This window comes from Podarcis gaigeae, assembly GCF_964106915.1.
Source record: "Podarcis gaigeae genome assembly, chromosome: 13".
Taxonomy (NCBI): Eukaryota; Metazoa; Chordata; class Lepidosauria; order Squamata; family Lacertidae; genus Podarcis; species Podarcis gaigeae.
In genome coordinates, this window is record NC_139689.1 from 37,344,213 (window position 1) to 37,358,452 (window position 14,240).

At 45.0% G+C, this 14,240-nt stretch overlaps 1 protein-coding gene across 9 annotated transcripts in view; it reads right to left on the reverse strand.

Annotated features, from left to right (window-relative positions):
- HDAC5 (histone deacetylase 5) overlaps window positions 1-14,240 on the reverse strand; it is a 121,204-nt gene that overhangs the window by 40,578 nt on the left and 66,386 nt on the right. For 3 of the 9 annotated variants that reach the window (XM_083709116.1, XM_083709119.1, XM_083709114.1), the window contains 4 exons: window positions 13,765-13,895; window positions 11,020-11,151; window positions 8,864-8,976; window positions 713-847 (listed from right to left, as the gene is read on the reverse strand). In XM_083709116.1, the coding sequence (XP_083565242.1) occupies window positions 713-847; window positions 8,864-8,976; window positions 11,020-11,151; window positions 13,765-13,895 (511 nt within the window). The remainder of the gene's footprint in view (window positions 1-712; window positions 848-8,863; window positions 8,977-11,019; window positions 11,152-13,764; window positions 13,896-14,240) is intronic. The other 6 variants (XM_083709117.1, XM_083709120.1, XM_083709115.1 and 3 more) reach the window with 2 other exon arrangements.

Sequence of the window (14,240 nt, forward strand, 5' to 3'; positions counted from 1 at the left end):
AACTCCCATAATCCCTAGCTAGCAAGACCAGTGGTCAAGGACGATGGGAATTGTAGTTCAAAAACAGATGGAGAGAGAACCAGGTTTGGGAAACACAGTTTAAATATTTAAAAGCTGTCAATGACATTGGGTTTCTTTGGCAGAAAGGTGGTATATAAATCCTACAGCTAAAATTAGTGTGGAACTGGTGCCTAGTTGACGTATGTTCATTTTGGCACCTGCTTAAAACACTTTTGTTTAGGCTAAGCATATCAGGATATGTGGAAGTGACTTGCAATTTTCCTCTTTTGAGCTACTGTTGATTTTAATCATCTTCTGGATGCTTTTAGATAACTGTTTTGAACTGTTTCTCTACCAATCATTTTAAGGTTTGATTGTACACTGGTGCAAAGTGCTAAATAGCTGCCGCTGCTTCTTAACAATCAAGCGCTACGGAAATGCTATTTAATTAATTAACCAAAATAACTACTTCGGTACCTGCGTATTTCTGATTTTCAGCCTCTGGGTCCTAAGCAGAGCCTTGAGTTATTACAATTGTTCTTAGTTAGTTACTTTCCCTGCAGTAACACGGCTCACCACTCTTGCAGGACAAAATGCTGTGCTAGATGGGCTGTTGGCGCCTGGGCATCGGTGGCCAGGTGTGGTGGTGGTGTCTGAGCCAGAGCACCCACTGTATGATTTCTGTTACGTTTTATGGATAGCATGTACTCACGCTGAGGTGTGAATTTGTCACCGTGACGGTAGCCTGTAGTCCTAAGGAGATGTTGGGCAGAGACGGGGAAGTGTACAAGCTGAGCTGGCTAGCTGACCCATCCATGGTGACAGCTCGGTGTTGGGGCAGCATCTGCTGTATATAATTGCAGGGAAGGGAGGATATAAGAAGAGACAGAAGGGTAAGAAACTGCAACAAAATATGAGAGAAGGGGGAAACACAGCCATGTTCTCCCACCTCTAGTGGTTTGATCGCCTAGCTAGCATGGCAAGAGACATCTGGGACATATGCCAGGAGGCTGGCTTGTTTTTTCAATTGGTTTTGAAATGTATATGCCAACAAAGACTTCTGCGGCACATTAAAAGACTGCATGTATCTACATAGTGTGTCCAAGAGGCAAGGACACCACAAAAATTACCAGCAGGTACCCAGCCCAATGTTGTGCAAAAACATGGATGAATTCATGAGTCAATCAAAGAAGGCAGGCCCCCCACTTTTACATCAGCAAAAGGCAATTTGCATGCAGTCTGCATGGTTGTGGAGGTGGGAAAAGAAAATAAATTTGCAATCTGTGTTCAGACAACCACTCCCAATTAAGTCCATTTATCTATTTATCCACCCAGTATTTGCGTACACAGCCCATCCTTCACCCAAAGGTGTTTATTAAAAAAAAATGCAATTGGAATAAGAACGTACATTTCAAAAAAATAAAGTCACAAAAAGGTTGTTACGTCTGCTAACAAATTCCAACTCACTTCACGGCTGAACTTTTAAATGTAGTGATCTATGGTCAGTCAAGGAACACCCTCAGGGGTCTCAAATGGACTCACACGGTTGCCATTTTTAATGTCTCATCTGAATCCTTTTATTTATTAATTTTCATAGCAAGTGACCCTTTTTAACTATGCAAACAGCAACAAGCTTTGACGTTATGCAGCTCTGACAATGTTTGTAGATATAACAAAGCAAAAGACATGCAGGTGTTCCCCTGAAGGCGCGCAGCGGCATTCTAGCACAAGGTGAAGGTGACATAAAATAGGAAGAAGGCACTGCCCAGAAATTTTCCAAGTTCAGCAGCATTTGAATCAAGTTAGTTACAAAGGTCCCATTGAAATCTATGAGACTTAAGACAAACTTTTCACATTCTTTGCAATGAGAAATATGCATTGAATGTCCAAGCTCAATGTGCACAACATGAAATCTCCACATGGTGCTTAATAAATTTTGGATGCTTTATAAGTGCATAGTAATAATAATTATAATAATTGTACCCCGCCCATCTGACTGGGTTGCCCCAGCCATTCTGAGCTGCTTCCAACAAATATAAGAACACAATAAAACATCAAACATTAAAAACTTCCAGTTACAGGGCTGCCTTCAGGTGTCTTCTAAAAGTTGTGTAGGACTCCTGATATTGCTCAGAGCTTGATAGTAATAGAGCTCCTCAAGTGTTCTTGGTGTTTGAGTTCTAGTAATTTGGTTGGAGCAAAGTCATAACAGATTTATCATAAGAAAAGGAGCTGGAACTGTTAGCAGAGCTTGACATACATACAAGAAAAAAGTCCCAATAGGATGGCTTTCTCTGGAATAGCGCTCTCTCTGGAACTTGTCAGAGAGGCGGTTTAAGGGCTGTAGATTACTGGAGCAATGGTATAAAAAAATGGCTAGTGACACGCTGCTGTGTTAAATGGAAAGCTAAGGGGGAAAGAATATTCAGCTTGCAAATACAAAGGTTTATTCTCGGCTAGACTTGATATTTCTAACCCTTGAGCCCCATTTGCTGAAGAACTGAAAAATATCTAAGTGGTAACCAATTACTGTACAAAATATGAATGAACCTATTCTACAAAAGACAGCAGGTACCCCGTTGTGAGAAAAATGGCCATAATGACTAACAAAGTTATTAGTTGTTACGAGACTCCGTAAGGTGCAGTGCACAGGGATGGCACTGTATAAATGAAATGAATAATGTGAATTCCCTGGACAAATCCACAGTAATCAAGGGGCTAATTCTGAGTCTCAATCAATTACTGAAATACGATCACTGCGGCTAAATCATGAACCACCCCAGTCCATCCTAGAGGGATTCCTGTAGCCCAGTCCAGCCTTGTGCTGGTCTACAATCTTGACCCTGACATCCTTGGACAGCTCTTTGATCTTGGTCATGGTGGCTACTTTGGAATCTGCTGGATTGATTGCTTCTGTCGACAGGTGTCTTTTGTACAGGTAATGTAATGAGCTGGGATTGCAGGTAAAACCTCTCCCTTAAGAGCAGGTGCTTCTAATCTCAGCTCGTTAAATAGAGTGAAGATAACAGGTAGTCTGACACCTGGCTGCTTGATAGGAGATCAAATACTTATTTCACTCATTATAACGCACATCAATCTCTGACTTTTGTCTTCTGAGTTTCTGGGGTTTTTGCTGTTGTTATTCTGTCTCTCACAGCTACAATAAGCCTACCATTAAAATTATGGATGGGTCATTTCTTCGTCAGAGGACAAACTAGGCAAATTTAGAAGGGGATCAAATACTTTCCCCCCTCTCTGTATACAGTGGTACCTCGGGTTACATACGCTTCAGGTTACAGACTCCACTAACCCAGAAATAGTACCTCGGGTTAAGAACTTTGCTTCAGGATGAGAACAGAAATCATGCGGCGGCAGCGGGAGGCCCCATTAGCTAAAGTGGTATCTCAGGTTAAGAACAGTTTCAGGTTAAGAATGGACCTCCGGAACGAATTAAGTACTTAACCCGAGGTACCACTGTAAGATGGTATTTAAATGTTGGATTTCATCAGAGAACTGTGGTGTCCAAAAGGTAGGTCTATGACATGGGACTCAGGCAAACTGGACCAGATGACCCCCTGAGTCCCTTCCAACTCTAGAATTCTATCATTCTATAATGTTGGAATTGGAAGAAATAAAAGTTCCTGGTGAAAATTTCAAGGGTGCCCTTCCACTGACGATGTCAGCACTGCATCTCAGGATCAGAAGAGGGAGCTGAAGATGTTCCTTAGGACAAGTGCACAAAGACCAGCAGATGGCGCTTCTTCTTATAACAAAGGGGCGTCCTCCTTAAGTAGTCCAGCTAAGTCTTTAAGTGACTGGGGGAGGGGAGGGTGGACCTGCCATATGGGAGGTAATTACATACCCTTCTGATCTGCAGCTTAGCTTGGCAGATGTCAAGATGGGAAGAAAGAATTCCACTGTGCATGAGAGAGAGAGAGAGAGAGAGAGAGAGAGAGAGAGAGATGCCCAAGTTCTTTCTCCCATGCACAAGGATCATCACTCTCCTAGAGAAGTCACGTGAGGGGATTCCAGGGTTCTCTTCCTCTGCTTTTCTTTCCAGAGAGGAAGTAGCTTCTCTCTATGGTGGCACAAAGTTTGTTCATGAGCGGAAACACTTGCTCCTTTGAGAAGCACAAGCCGGGAGAGTGTTGTCGTGCATCTGGTTGGCTGCGGTGAGAACAGAATGCTGGACTAGTTGGGTCTTCTTATGTTCTGAATGCATCCTCACCTTAACACCTCTCTAGTGCTAAACAGAAGTATGTGTGACCATGGCTCGTGCACGCATTAACTCAAATGAAACAATAAATAAAACAATAAATAAAACAACAAGGAATAGTCTAAATCAGGGGTAAGGAATGTGTGGCCCTTCAGGTGCTGCTGCTGCAATCCAAATCCCAATAGCCCCAGCTAGCACTGCCAATGGCCAGGGATGATGCGAGTTGTAGGCCAGCAACATCTAGGGTCATAGGTTCCCCAGCCCCCCAAGTCCTTTAAATCCTCAGTAAAGGTAAAGGGACCCCTGACCATTAGGTCCAGTCGTGACTGACTCTGGGGTTGCGGCGCTCATCTCGCTTTATTGGCCAAGGGAGCTGGCATACAGCTTCCGGGTCATGTGGCCAGCATGACTAAGCCGCTTCTGGCGAACCAGAGCAGCGCACGAAAACACCGTTTACCTTCCCGCCGGGGCAGTACCTATTTATCTACTTGCACTTTGACGTGCTTTCGAACTGCTAAGTTGGCAGGAGCAGGGACCGAGCAACGGGAGCTCACCCATCGCGAGGATTCGAACCGCCAACCTTCTGATCGGCAAGTCCTAGGCTCTGTGGTTTAACCCACCCTCTGTGGTTTAACCCACAGCACCACCCATGTCCCTTAAATCCTCAGTAAGAGCCTGCAAATGATAAGTGAGAACTTTGAAATAGGGTTTGGGGGGGGGGGGAGGAAGGCAAAATGCAAGGGAGATAGTGAAAGATACAGGAAACTGTATGCAGATTTCCAAAAATAGCAAGGAGAGAAAAGAGGGCCTTCTTAAACGAGCAATGCAAAGAAATAGAAGAAAACAACAGAATGGGAAAAACCAGAGATGTGTTCAAGAAAATTGGAGATATGAAAGGAACATTTCGTACAAAGATTACCATAATAAAGGACAAAAGTGGAAAGGACCTAACAAATGCAGAAGACATCAAGAAGAAGTGGCAAGAATACACAGAGGAATTATACCAGAAAGATATGGAGGTCCCTTACACCCCAGGTAGTGTGGTTGCTGACCTTAACCCAGACATCCTGGAGAGTGAAGTCAAATGGGTCTTAGAAAGCACTGCTAATAACAAGGCCAGTGGAAGTGATGATATTCCAACTGAACTATTTAAAATTTTAAAAGATGATGCTGTTAAGGTGCTACACTCAATAAGCTATGGTTTTCCCAGTAGTGAAGTATGGAAGTGAGAGCTGGACCATAAAGAAGGCTGATCGCCAAAGAATTGATGCTTTTGAATTATGGTGCTGGAGGAGACTCTTGAGAGTCCCATGGATTGCAAGAAGATCAAACCTATCCATTCTGAAGGAAATCAGCCCTGAGTGCTCACTGGAAGGACAGATCGTGAAGCTGAGGCTCCAATACTTTGGCCACCTCATGAGAAGAGAAGACTCCCTGGAAAAGACCCTAATGTTTGGAAAGAGTGAGGGCACAAGTAGAAGAGGACGACAGAGGACGAGATGGTTGGACAGTATTCTCAAAGCTACCAGCATGAGTTTGACCAAACTGCGGGAGGAAGTAGACAGGAGTGCCTGGCGTGCTCTGGTCCATGGGGTCACGAAAAGTTGGACATGACTAAACAACAAAAAAAGGTGTTCACGATCTTCTGTGTGTTAGCGGCTCACCTCAAACATCGTGCCAAACCATTGTTAAAGGAAAGCTAACTATGGTTTTGGCTGAACTGATAATACATGACATGCAACTGATGACAAACCAAGAGCCACTAACCGACCGTCTGAAGTGGGCTTGCAAGTCCTGGTTTGTGCAAGATTCAGGTAGGTAGCCGTGTTGGTCTGACGCAGTTGAACTATATAAAACCATCTTTTTATGGTTCGTGCAAGTTATGGTTTGGTGTGCTGTCCAAATCGACAAACTATAGTTACAGAGTCTGCTGCATCACAAAGACAAAGACACAAGTGAACATTTGAAGCTGAGTGCTGTGAAGGGGGGGGGGCAATTTCTAATGCATGTTTGGAAGTTCAAAGCATAGTTTTTGTATTCTAGAATTGGCGCAAATCATGGTTTAGTGAGGTTTCTGAACTGAGCCTCTGTCACAGAGTAGTGACTGTCTGAGTTTGCCTGTGGCTCTTTTCTTCTAAAGGAACTAGTGTTTTGTTTTATTCAGCACCGTATTAACTTGAGAGAGAGAGAGAGAGAGAGAGAGAGAGAGAAAATGGCATTTTCACAAACGCACCTAAAAATAAACTGAAAGTAAGACATAATTCACCGAAGAATCCTTCTCCATTTATGAGTCACTCCATAGTAACTAGCAAAAGTGACTGGGAGCCGTTTCTGGTTTCTACCGGTGCTCTGCTCCCATCCACTTGCAAAGCTCATTGATGCACTGACACACACACAAAAGCAATCATCCATGCAAAGACAATTGTGTGCACCTCCCACAGGAATGTATGTGCACACAAAAGAACACACACACTGGCAGCAATCGCTAACTGTTGCACACACATAGGCAGTTTGGTCAGCTTCAGCAGTGCACAATTGCACATATCAATGGCAAACTCCTTTCCATCCAGATTAAACTGTTGCTGTCCCACTTTCTTAGAAGACACGCAGCAGCTATCCCATCAATTCCTTTTGCACCGAGTCAAGCAGGGTAGGGGGTCCTGCCTTTGAAAATGCAACTAGTGAATTATTTTACCCAGCTCTTAGCAGGCTGGGGGAGAAATGTGGGTTGGTGGAGGAAGGATGCACAAATATACCACTTCTATCACTCGTGTAACCGCAAAACGCATTGTGGTTACGTATTTCAAAGCTACGTATTTGCTGTGATCCCACAGAAGCGTATAAACCACACACAGAGAGTATTTCACATGTAATTCAGCTTCCTGAGAATTTCAGGTGTGTGTGTGTGTGTGTGTGTGTGTGTGTGTGTGTGTGTAAGGAGCTGGTGGTGTTCAGCTTTTTTAAAAAAAACAAACCCAACAACAACCACATGTCTAGCCTTTAATACAGGGGTGGGGAACTGTTTCTGGCCGGTGAGCCAAATTGCTTCCTCTCCCTCTGCCCTGAACAGGCCAAGTTTGACAGGTGGGCTGCATCTTCAGAAGCCCCTTTCAAAACATGACATCTGATGTAGGGCAGGTGGACGCGGCAAGGCCAAAAGGGAGAGGCCTGACGGGTCTAATTAGGCTTGCGGGCTTGAAGTTGCCCTCCCTTTCTTTAATCCATCACCACCATCGTCACTACTACAAATCTCTGGCACAGAATTCCTAGCCCAAACCGGGCATGAGCCCAACTGGTCTCTCCATTCTGAACCATGCTGGGAGGGAGATTGGTGGAAGAATAAGATCTGGACAAAGTATCCAGAGAGGGTTTTTTTGGGGATGGATTAGGGCAGGGTTTCCCAAACTTGGATCTCCAGCTGTTTTTGGACTACAGTTCCCATCATTCTTGAGTACTGGTCTTGCCAGCTAAGCATGGTGGGAGTTGTAGTCCTTTGTCATTCGGTTCTCTTATTCCCGCGGTTAACTTTGCCAGTTCTACATAATCCATCACCTTGCTTATCCATTCTTCTTTAGTGGGTACCGTATTTTTCCGTGTATAACATGCCCCCGTGCATAAAACGCCCCTTATTTTTGCGGACTCTAAATTAAGAAAATGGGGGGAGACTACACCCCCTTTTTAAACTTTTTTTTTAGTAAAAAAAAAAAGACTCTAGTCTTATACACGGAAAAGTACGGTATTTCTGCTTCTTTCCATTTTTGTGCGTAGAGAATCCTAGCTGTAGTTGTAACATACATAAACGACTTAAACATATTTTGGGGGGCTTCTGTCCCTATAACCCATATAAGAAAGGTTTCAGGGTTTTTTGAGGGGTATAGTATTTTTAAACATCTTTTTTATCTCATTATATGTCATCTCCCAAAATGCCCTCACTTTCTTACAAGTCCACCACATATGACCAAAAGGATCCATCTATCTGGTTATACTTCCTCAGTCAGTAAACTTTCCAAGCCCTATTTGGAGATGTGGGTTATTGAACCTGGGACTTTGAGACCCAAATCAGATGCCCTACCACTGAGCTATGGCCCACCCACCCTCCTTTTCCCCCTTATTACAGTGGAACCTTGGTTCCCGAACGGGTTAGTCACAGAACAAATCGGCTCCTGAACACCGCAAACCCGGAATTAAGTGTTCTGGTTTGCAAACGTTTTTCGAAAGCCGAATGTCCGACGCGGCTTCCGCTTGAGTGCAGGAAGCTCCTGCAGCCAATCGGAAGTCGCGCCTTGATTTTCGAACGGTTTCAGGAGCCGAGCAGACTCCCGGAACAGATTAAGTTTGAGAACCAAGGTACCACTGTGCATTGCTTTCCCACCCTTCCTCCAAGAAGCACACCAGGGACATTTGTCCCATTTTTATGCTCGCAACAACCCTGGGAGGAAGATTAGGATGAGAGAGTGGCAAGCACAAAAATCACCCAGCAAGCTTCATGTGTGGGTTCAGAATAGCAAAGAAAACAGGCTGAAAATGTAATGGCGGGAGAAAAATCTACGTTCATAGATAAAGAGAGGGAAACCTATATGGTGTTTGCAGAAATGATACCAGACCAGTTCATAAGCTTTGCAGCCGCTGCTCCACCAGCCTTCTTACCTCAGTATGAATATTGGGCACTGAGCCAGTAAGCCCGTTTTCTGTGATGGCGCTGTTGGAGCTGTTCGGGGAGCTGGGTCCAGATCCAGGGGCACTGTTGCACATTGAAGACACTGCAAAGAATGAGGGGGGGGGGGAGATCACCACTATGTCAGTCCCTTGTGCTAAGATTCAGGCTGCTGAGCATTTCAGCTTTAATTTCAAAACATAAACAAGTTTCAAGTCCTCATGGTCGAAGAGAACTATCTGAAAATTCAGTGTCAGTAATGAAAGTAGTTTTTGAATCACCTTCCCATTCATTTGGCCCTCCTGCCCCAATCATCTTTGGCCCATCCTTTGACACCTTATGCCTGTTTAGCAGCAGGGGGAGATCACTAGCATAGCAACCTATCGGGTCTTCCAGGAAAGTTCGTCTACGACAACATTTCCAGTTTTTAAATACACCCTACCAGATATGAAGGTGGTGTACAGCCAAAGGAAAAAGAAAAAGGAATCCCTGATGCACTGCAGAGTTTCCTGGATCGCACTTTGAAATCTGCTTGTCCTATCTGAACCACAGATGTTTAGTCTTCCATGATTCAGAAACTGGAAAAGGGCTTCACATATGCCAGACGTGGTGGTTCCCTTCACACAAAAGCCAGCAAAAAATCCCCCAAATTTCTTCCAAAGCTCAAATTGCTGGGGAGGCCCACATTTTGGAGAGTAAAGAAAATTTAGAATTCTTTTCTCCCCCTCTGCCCTGCTCTGCTATCTTTGCAATTTTACATTCACCTTTCTAAATCAGCTAAAGGTATTTTGTTATTTCCAAAAAGAGGTCTAGTTTTGAATAATCAATCTCAGCCCTTCAAAAGCTCATGTGCTTATGTAATAGTGGATTGCCAGCCTGCCACTGTCCCCTTTGCCAACAAAAATAAAAATTCCTTCAGAAGCAGCAGATGCTTCTGGATTATAACCCTCTTGTCCCTAACCCCCACTTGCACAAACAAAATAGCTAGCACACAGATTACGACCTTCTGGATTAATATCTTAATTTATCAGCGGCACATCTGAAGGGGATAGGGGGGAAAACTTGGATGCATTCTTTATTTAAATAAACCTTCACTTTCATAACCTGCTCTTGGCTTTCCTCAACCCCTAACATCACTATGAATTTTATAAATCTTTAAATGGATGCTTGCCTCGATAGTTACAGGGTCATACTAGAGAAGGAAAGAACAAGATTTGACTCGAAATATAAAGTTTGAATCAGAATGTAATGTTCAGCTCTCCTTTCCTCCTCTGAGAAATATATTAAAGCTTAACATTTAAACTGACCACAGTTTCCTATTGACGCCTGAGCTCTGGGAACTGTGGCTTGTTTAAAATAGTTACTGGCAGCAGGCCAAGATCAAACCGATGTTTCAGAACTTAACTTGCTCTCAATCAATAGTTTAAACAAACCATGGTTTTCAGTGCTGACATCAAAGGGGAAATGTGGATAGTTAAAACCATAACCTTCTCCTCCTCACAGGATGAGAAGAGAAGTAGGGTGGGTGGGTGTGCAAGCCTGAGACACCCTGCAGTTTGTTCTTAAAGTGGGAATTCACAGTTTGCTGTTTCTAAGTCATTATTTAAACTAATTTGCCGCATTCCTCCTTGAATCCCAACTTTGTCACTTCCAGTCTGCTATCTCAACCCCTCCCTCCCACTTTGTGGCATGCAGCCCCCATCTGAGCCCGTGTGAAGCTTTTGAGGGTGTTACTTTAACCTCCTCTCTTCCCTCCCTCCTTGATTTACTGGCCCAACCTAGAAAGCTCAAAATAAACAAATGGGAGTCAAATACGCATTTGAAGCTAGGAATTAGCCGTTGCGCCCCCCTTCATGCCAAAAGGAATATGCCTTCTACACCTCTAGGAAGGAAGTGAAGTGGAGATGAATGAATGCAGAAGATTCCACATTTTGAAGGAACACTATGGGATCTTCTGGAGACCCAACTAAAAGTTACCTCACAAAACCCAAATCCATGTTTGCCAAGGTATTTGAGGGTGGGGAACTGGATGGAGGGGACCAGAGGGTGTGATGAATACTTCATCTTTCCCATGCCCAGCTATTCTCCCATGCAAATGTCACTAGCCAAAGATAGTCCCTCCCACTCACCCCGCCCTGGCTGGGCTCACCTGTAATTTCAATTGCTCGCTTTTTGAAGGTGCTGATGACGGTCCCATCTTTCCTCCGCAGCAGGGGGCTGCTCCGCCTCTCTGCAACCTTCTGTTTTAACCGTGAGCGCACTTTTAGGTTGGGTTCCGAGGCTGGAAGGAGGAGGAGGAGGAGGCACAGAAACATGAGGGAAAGGCAGGAGAAAAGCAAGACAAGCGGTCAAATTGCTGACGACTCTGGGGTTGTGGCGCTCATCTCGCTTTATTGACCGAGGGAGCCAGCGTACATGTGGCCAGCATGACTAAGCCGCTTCTGGCGAACCAGAGCAGCGCATGGAAACACTGCTTACCTTCCCGCCGGAGCGGTACCTATTTATCTACTTGCACTTTGACGTGCTTTCAAACTGCTAGGTTGGCAGGAGCAGGGACCGAGCAACGGGAGCTCACCCCGTCGTGGGGATTCGAACCGCCGACCTTCTGATCGGCAAGCCCTACGCTCTGTGGTTTAACCCACAGCGCCACCTGTACCCTCCATGGAAATTCCACAAGAGCAGGTCAAATACATATACCTATGTCACACAGAGGACCAACATGGACAGAGAGTTCCATGCATGCAGGAGTATCCCATTCACATCTACAATGGGCAACGATCAGCGTTTGCAAGGAATTCCCCTTTGTGCATGCATTCCACAACTAATGGAAGAGAACATGGCGGCGCTTGCACACGGGGGGTTGTGCATGTTTTGGTGCCCCAGTAGGAAGTTATAGGTCTGTCCAAGCTTCGTCTGTCAATGTCTAAAAATCCGACTAATGTTGTTCCTGCCCAACTAATCAGAGTGACAAGCCCCACCTCCTTCTCACCTAAAGAACTTCCATCATGTAAGGTCATGTAAGGATGACCTGATGTTATATTAAAATAGTACCATAAAAGAAGTAATTACGGTGATAACTGATACGCAATGTAAATAAGAATTTAAATGATTTAAAGGTGACGAGAGCTGGTGGAGGGAAGTCACACGGGTGTGGTATTTTATGTTCCTTTTGTCCTTACTTTTTCTTCTTATTTTGTGGTTAAGTGTGTATATCTTATTGTTTTGTTTGTTTGCTTGTTTGTAAGTACGTCTAAATAAAACGTTTAATAATAATAATAAAAAAAGAATTTCCATCCCTTCCTTCAAAAGCACAAAGGAAATTGTGCAAATCCGGGTATGTTCCTGCTTTCTTTTACGCAGGGCACACTACATCGCAGACATGCATTTGTCGCTTCCTCTCCCTCACTTGATTGAGCCCAACTCTTCCAAAATTTATCTTTCTTACTTGTCGGCAAGGGGGCTCCAGTCTTGATAAAATGGGTCAGCTTGCAATAAGCAAAGAACCACTTTGCGAATTTCCAGAAGAGTTAAGCTCTTGAAAGAAGCTGGCATGGTGTGGAGCAGGGGTTGGCAAGGCTTACTGGGCATGGGTCGGATCACTGCCGTGGAGATCCTGCACATGCCGTGGCGCCAGAAATCGCTTCTGTGCATGCCCAGACGCTGGAAATCACGTCTGTGCATGTCTGTGGCACCAGAAATCACTTCTGCGCATGCCCAGATGCTGGAAATCACATCTGTGGCACCAGAAATCACTTCTGTGCATGCCCAGACGCTGGAAATCACGTCTGTGGCACCAGAAATCACTTCTGTGCATGCCCAGACACCGGAAATTGTGCCTGCGCAGAAGTGATTTCCGACATCTGGGCATGCGCAGGAGCGATTTCTGGAGCTGTGGAAGAGCGTCCCCATGCTGGCGCTGGTTTAGCACAGCGTGTGGGGACTCACCGAGCGGGTGGCTGCGTTTGGGGGCGGCTTATGGGCCGGTTAAGCAACCCCAGCCCATGGGCCTTAGGTTGCCAGCCTCTGGTGTGGAGTATTGGATTGAGCGTTGGGATTTTGACCTGGGTTCAAATCTCTGCTCAACCATACTGGGCGACATGACTAGTCACTGCCCTCCAGTCTAGCCCAGCCCACCAGAGAAAGAGCCATAGCTCAGCGGTAGACCACATGCCTTGCATGCAAAAGAGCCAGATTCAATCCTTGACATCTCCAGCTAAAAGGATCACAGCTAGCTCGTGATGGGGAAGACCTCTCTGTGCCTGAGAGCCTGGAGCACTGCTGCCAGAAGAACAGTAGCTTGCGCTGAGCTAGACAGATAGCCTGACCTGGCATAAGGCTGTTTCCTATGTTTCTAAGGAGCTTTGTTTCTGCATAGCAGCTGGGTTGTTGTCTTTTCTCAATGCCTGTCTGCAGAGAAGCTCTTGTAAGGTTACATAATTAGCACCCAAACATCTGATTTTTTTGTAAAGCCCTGAACTGCATCTAAAAGTAGGATGTTCACAGAACCAGTCTGCACAGTAGGTTTTGCAAATCCCACTTGCTTAAGAATATACAAGGTGCTTGGCACACACAGAAGTGTAGGTGCTTATTGTAATTAATATCTAGAGGAACTGAGATCTGGCATGGGAGGGAGCCTTACATTCGCCCACTTGAGCTTTCGGAAAGCTCATCTTAGTCTCCAACAATGTCCAATAAACTAATGTAATGAATGTCTCTCCCCCATACTTGCAGCTCTTCCGACAAAACCACACACACAATCCTGGTCTTTTCAAGCCAGCATACTCAGAAAGTGCAGAAAGCCCCTTTCCACCCAGGGGACTAAATTTCATCAACACCTCCCACTACCCCCACCCTGGTTTTCTGGCTTATCCCATCACCAAGGGGGTTTGCTGACCAGTTTTCCGGAGTGGAAAGTCGTCTCTGCTGTCGTAAGTGCCGAGTAAAGGTAGTTTACAAGAGGGTGGTGTTCCTGGGCTTCCTGTCTGGGGAGGGGAACTCTGGTCCAATGAGGTATGATGAGCCCCCCTGTGGAAACAGAGAAAGAAGTTGACCAAGTTACAATGGTGCAGACCAATAGGGTTATATGAAGTAGCAGAGCCAACGGACTTCTTCTGATATGTCCTGCTCCAGGACGGACAGTGCAACTTATCGTAACTTGCTATTTAAAACAGCAGCAGCAGCAACAACAACAGAATGAAAAAGGCCGATAAGAACAGCAGAATTCTCAGTGTTATAAGGGCACAAATACAAATATGCCCAGTTATTTTGCAGCCTAACTGTGTAATTTACCACTTGACTTATCAACAATGCAAATGTTTCCACTCATAATTCAACCTGGTCTGTCTGTCTGTCTGTCTGTCTGTCTGTCTG